The sequence below is a fragment of the Vollenhovia emeryi genome, unplaced genomic scaffold (assembly GCF_000949405.1).
Source record: "Vollenhovia emeryi isolate VEMERY1.0 unplaced genomic scaffold, V.emery_V1.0 DF939172.1, whole genome shotgun sequence".
NCBI lineage: Eukaryota > Metazoa > Arthropoda > Insecta > Hymenoptera > Formicidae > Vollenhovia > Vollenhovia emeryi.
In genome coordinates this window covers 14,495-20,979 of record NW_011967194.1, presented here as the reverse complement: position 1 = coordinate 20,979, position 6,485 = coordinate 14,495, and the positions used below count along the sequence as shown (strand labels likewise).

At 32.4% G+C, this 6,485-nt stretch overlaps 1 protein-coding gene across 4 annotated transcripts in view; it reads left to right on the top strand.

The window, feature by feature from the left end:
• LOC105563660 (scavenger receptor class B member 1-like) overlaps nucleotides 1-6,485 on the top strand; it is a 23,005-nt gene that overhangs the window by 5,380 nt on the left and 11,140 nt on the right. For 2 of the 4 annotated variants that reach the window (XM_012015428.1, XM_012015429.1), the window contains exons 2-5: nucleotides 1,297-1,386; nucleotides 4,683-4,774; nucleotides 5,174-5,334; nucleotides 5,464-5,608. In XM_012015428.1, the coding sequence (XP_011870818.1) occupies nucleotides 1,353-1,386; nucleotides 4,683-4,774; nucleotides 5,174-5,334; nucleotides 5,464-5,608 (432 nt within the window). In that variant the 5' untranslated portion in view covers nucleotides 1,297-1,352. Of the gene's footprint in view, nucleotides 1-1,296; nucleotides 1,387-3,084; nucleotides 3,392-4,682; nucleotides 4,775-5,037; nucleotides 5,093-5,173; nucleotides 5,335-5,463; nucleotides 5,609-6,485 lie in introns of those variants that run through there. The other 2 variants (XM_012015430.1, XM_012015427.1) reach the window with 2 other exon arrangements.

The following is a 6,485-nucleotide window of genomic DNA, read 5'->3' as shown; positions in this document are numbered from 1 at the left end:
ACCTTAAATCAGGAGCTATGGAATCTATGGAATCAATTCAATATATAATTAGATGAATTACGCGAATAAACCGTTAATAGAGAGTTTTTGCAATACCGTTTTCTCAAATACGGGGAACGCTAAACTTACGTTATTGGATCAGAGACGGAACTGCGCATGCGCGTAGTTCACCGTAACGCTATTTAGATAACGTGTGACGTTATTTTCGAGCAAATAAGGTTATCAAAAATAGCATTGACGATATGGCTATCAAAAGTAACGACTGCGGTTCACTAAAATGAAGATGACATCCCAGACAGCACACACATCTAAAAGACATCATAAAGATGTCTTTAAGACGTCTTTAACGCCCGGTCTACAATGAGTTGTTAGTCGTTAGTCAAAAGTCGGAACTATATGTCGGTCCTTTTTCTTCCACCCAGAAAGGAAAAAAATCAACATATAGTTGCGACTTCTGACTAACGACTAACGACTCATCGTAGACCGGGCCTTAGACTTAAAGACGTCTTAAAGCTGTCTTTTAGACATGGTGTGCTGTCTGGGATCGTTCTGTTACGAGAGGTCATAGCTCAAAACCCATATGAAGAAAAAGAAAAATGGACAAGAGTTGCAAACCGCGTAAAGGTAGCAACGCAAAAAGATTTCAGTTTGCGTGCTGTCCGAGATCATGTTGAACATCTTTTTCAAAAATGGATAAAAACAAACCGTGCGAATATGAAAAAGTAAGTTGTTCCAAATATTTAGGCTAATAGTCAGATTTATTATATTATTACACGTTACCGTAGTTACGCAAACTCTTTTTGGTTGAACACGTAAAAAGCAAAATACCGTATTAAGTCACGTGACTTTAGCGTTCACCGTATCTGAGAAGACGGTATTGCAAAAACTCTCTATTAACTGACAAAAGACAATATAGACATATGATGATACAAGTGAAGGAAGAATGAAGGAAGAGATGCGTTTACGACCACAGCCTCTTCTTCTAATTCTTTTAATATTTTATTTAAAGTACTGATGAAATTAAACTACAAGTGAAATTAAACATAAATCCAATAGGCGAGAAAACAACTAGAAGATTAACGTATTATTTCACGTTTCATTCTCAAGATTACTTGTTACTAGTACTGACCTTAAGGAAGAAAAGAGTGAAAGATTTGAGATGATAGTGTCATACAAATGAACATATTCAATCACTCTGACAACCACCTTGTGCGTAATTTATTATTGGCCTTGATTCAGCATTCAGTATTACTCCCGCTTTATCTAATAACCTGGATGGTTCTGTATTCATTTCAGGATTCTGCAAGGTGGCAAAGAGAAAAAATTAAAGCGGGAGAAATTGGGTCACAGCCATGAAATCCACGTTCGCGCTGGAGCAGTTTAAAAGTGAGTAATCTGTAATTTACATGAGGACGCACGAGCTCAATTACTTAATCAGACAATAATTATCATTATCTGATTGTGAAGAAATTTATAATATTTTCACACATTTCTATATATTTATACAAGAGAAAATTGATAACTTTTCAATATTTAGCTTATATCTCGATAACTGTTTGTCGGAGGAAAAAGTAGTACAGGACTTTTTTTACTTCATTCGAACTTAGGAATATCCTGTTGCAATAGTGCTCCATTTATTGAAACGTATTGTAACATACACAAAAATGTTGAACCAGTTCTTTCTATCAGTTATTTCAAGTTGCAATCTGTATACTATATTTAATAATTAGCATATGTTAAAGAGACTAGGAAAATATAGGGAGAAAGCTAAAAACTTTATGACAAAATAATGTTTGTTTAGAGGGAAAGTGGATTGAACGTATCATATATGTGAATGCAACTACTATTTATGACTCTTAAAAACTCGATTTTCAAGAAGATCAAGCTTATAAGTATACGTGCGTAAGAAGTTTTATCACGGCCAGCAACAATTATATGTGAGAGAGTTGCGAGTAACTTTTTCTTCCATAAAGTCCCCTTCAAGGTTCACTCCGAGGTTGCCATTACTGCGTTTCATCATTCATCACATCAGGATTATTTCACCCAATTACTTGATTAAATTTCTGTAGGTCATTTATTTAAAGCGACGTTAAATATCTGGCGATTTCTTTGTGATGTACGTACAGAATATATTTAGCAATCGCTTCAAGAACGAAATGTCTCTTTCTGTTATTGATTTGAAAGTTTAATTGTTGTTGACAAATTTTTCCAAAAATTCTTTTTAGGTCTTGAATTTTTCTCACTCAGAATTTTAGAGAAAATTATATGAATATTTCATAATTTTTCTGTTTTGACATCAGTTAATGCTGAATAACCGTCGAATGCCGGAGATAAGAATTCAGCACTGATAGATTGTAAAGTTCACAAAGTTGAGTAGAGTTAAAAAAATCTATACATTTGTAAGTTAGAGATGTATATGTTTGTAAATATGATTCTCGGAAAGATAAGTATAAGAGGATATTTGAGATGCCGTGTATTTGTACATATGACCCTCGAATTGATAATCGTTAAGGATCACACGTTACTTAACGCATACGATATAACTTTGTGAGATTTTTCCAATATTATAATTAATCATTAAGCACATTTTGTTCATAATAAGTACAACAATATATCCAAATTTTTCTAAGCAGTTAATCTACAATAATCTACATGACAATAAAAGTATCCGATAAATGCATATGTTGCAACTGAGATCACGATAATATTTGTAATTGTAATCGCTACAACTAATCGTTTTTTGAGTTTAGCAACTAACATTTAATATTCCTGTGCTTTTTTTAAATCAAGTAGATTTGGTTTGTCTAAAAGAGATATTAATATACATGTATATCTTTAACACACTGTATGGCACTAAAATAAATCTCATAAATAAATTCAATGAAATTAACATTGTATCGGTTTTAAAATAACTATATAATAAGATAATTATACATCGATGTATAACGTACTGTTAACCGCATTGCGCTCTCAAAGCCGTCCTTTTTACTTGTTTCTACAATACTTAATTTTATTTCTAGAATTGTAGTGCGGAAAAGATTACATCTATTTATTAACAAATCTTCATATTTCACTGTCTCGCAGTTTTCCTCAATACGCGGACCGTTCTGGGAATTTACTCAGGGGAATTTCTTGAACGGTTTAGGATATTGAACGCTATTGACAAATCGGCGGCCTTAAAATACAAACAGATCATTGCGTGATCAATGAGTCGTGCCACATACATACGACACGCGGAGAATGATGGTTTTTCTTCTTTTTTGTCTTATCCTTGGCACTCGGCTCTAACTCTGAACCGACACGGTCACGTCGAACCAATAGTCGCTTATGAATTGGTTGCGAATGTGGTGCGAAAGGCCGCACCCAAGCGACCTACTGCGTCGAGTTACACGTAAGTGTACTGAAAAAAAATCTGATAGATTCAACCAGTTGTCCGTTAGAAAATGGACGAATCAGAATTCCCTTAGGATTTGCCAGATGTGTAGTGAAGTCTAGCAAACTTCTGGTTTGACATATCTTTCATAACCAGAAGTTTGCTAGACTTCACTACACATCTGGTAAATCCTAAAGGAATTCTGATTCGTCCATTTTCTAACAGACGACTGGTTGAACCTATCAGATTTTTTCAGTGTGAAAAAAATTTCCCAATTAAGTTAGCCAAAAACGTTGACGCCGCTCGATATTCCAAGCGGAATTCGCGGAATGATGGCATTGAGCCGAATTTGGCTTGAATAATCTGCCTTTCTTCACGCGAGATTGGGCGAAGTTGAAGGTGAATGGTACGCAAATACGCTTTGAAAGGCATCGGTTTTCGACACATACTGAAGCGCAAAGTGGTAAATAGAGATATGTCAGAGATGTTAAACATTTTTTTATGACACTCACATTTGTCGGTTTGTATACCGAAAACCATGTGCAGTTGTACACGATAATATATGTGTTCGAAGTGTTTATTACTACGCTGGGTTATTTGGTCGTAGGATTTGTAGTCACGTTTAATCATTGCCGAAGTGTTCGTGCAAAGGAGAACGCAATAAGAAATTTAATCGTATGGCATCTTTGATGTAGAAACTTTGATAGAATTTATTTCTATAAATTTGGCGATTAAATTTCTTATTGGGATCTCAGAGGGTACATTCTCTGGTAGCGCAATATATTGGCGCAATACTGGGAAATAATCTAGTATTCCAAATATTAGTCCAATATTGTAAGATGGACGTCTTCTCTTACTTAGCCAATATGCCTATTTAGCAATATTGGTTTAATATTGTATCAATATTGGACCAATATTTTTATTACATTAAATATTGGCCAGTGCACTTCCAATATAAATCTAATATTATATCATTATTATCGTGCAATATTTACATTTATTCCATGGCGAATATTGGCTTTACATTGGACAATATCGGCCAATGCATTTCTAATATAACCAACATTGATTAAGTTAACAGTATGAAGTTGTAGGAACGATACATAATTAATTGTATACATGAGTTATTTCCATATTTTAATTTATTTCATGCATTTAAAATGCGACTGTATTAATTCTCGGAAATCTCGGAAATTAAATACGCAAAGTTAATTGCATATTCTTCGTATAGTATGAAATAATGCGTGATATAAAACGCAATATAAATTGTGATTATTCGTTACAAGAAACGTCTTCTTTTTTTTTGTAGAAAGCATCATCTTATTTATGGTAGGCGTTGGATGTAGTTCCTTGATGTATACGATTTACGTCATCGATCCTGTAACTATGCTAGTGGAATATGTAAGTATCCATAATTAACGAAAATTGCAGAAACATATATAGAAATAGAAAGTAGAGAAATTTGTAGAAAAACAAGAAAAAATTTATTTCGGAGAAATATAATATATTAAAAATGTTCCATTTTGTTAGGTTGAATAAAACAATTCTTTCTTTAGATTCAAGTATATCAATTCTTTTAGAAGCAGTTTTTGGAGTACTAAATTATTATCTATTAATTTTGAATAATCACTTACTCATTATAAAATATATATTCACCTTTCTAGAAACAATTATTAATTACTTAAGTAATTTTCCCATTTTACAAACAGCAAATGTCAGGTACATATGATATGTACTCCAATATAAAATAAAATATATTGAATAAAATATATTAATGAAAACAACACGCGATTTTTACAGAATTTAGAAATGTTGCCGCACTCATGGCTTTTCACACTGTGGAAAGTACCACCTGTTGATATGTATTTAAACGTATATGTATTTAACATTACCAATCCAATAGAATTTCTAAACGGCGAAGAGAAACTCAAAGTTCAAGAAATTGGGCCGTATGTGTATCAGTAAGCACGTTTCTTTCTTGTTATTATAAGACATTATACGGGCCTGTTTCGAATAAAATGTTTTGTACTATGATTTAATTGTGTTCTAGCACAACAAGCGTATGTTGCAAATATTCTATATCTTTTCAGAGAATTTCTTGTAAACGATAATGTTACGTTTAACGATAACGGCACAATGACTTACATTCCCAGAAGAACGATAGCTTATGTTCCCGAAATGTCAGTCGGTGATCCTTCGGAGGACATAATTAATATCCCGAACCTACCTTTTTTGGTAAGAATAATAAATTAATTATTACCAGTTAATAGTAAATCGATACAATAAATTAATTATTATTGATTTATTACATCGACACTAGTGGTTAATTCGATAATAAAGTCTCCCGAAAATAAATTGCGTTAGCTAAATTTTGTGATACATTCGTCAATATTTCCAAGTAGTTATTAGTAATTTAGAAGTGCGCGAATTATGGACTTTATATATTTTTTATATACTTTATTTTCGTTTTAGAAAATAATGTATTATACATTATACATTATGAAATGCTTACGCTATAATATTGTATGACGTATGACATATGACATGACACATGACGCATGATATATGAGACATATAAAACAAATAAAACTAAATGTATATAAAACAAATAAAACCTGACTTCGCAGAATATAATTATATTGTAACATTTTCAATTTAATTATTTAAATTCTGTTTAGATGGAAATGTGCCCTTGATATTTAATTGCAATTGCACAATTCCTCTTACCGATGCGAAATAATGAATAGTTGAATAGCGTCACCAATGTTACTTCGCTGATAAGTTTTATGCGTTCCGATCGCAATGTCGGAGAGTGATAAATCTATTTAGTAATTACATTTCTAGAATTTTATTTACAACTGTACGACTGCTATTATACGCAGAGCATTCAAATATGAATTAATAACAAATTATTTTAGTAATTTAACCTGTAATACTTGTACTATACATTTCTTATGTATATTTTTATACACATACAGGGTGTCCTGAAATTCGCGAATCAAAATACCATAGCAAGAAAGTCGTCGAAAAAATAAATTAAAAAGTTATTTGCCATTTTTCGTTCCGAGCAGTAGTTTTTTTAGATAAAAAGGTTCAAAACAGGCCAATCATA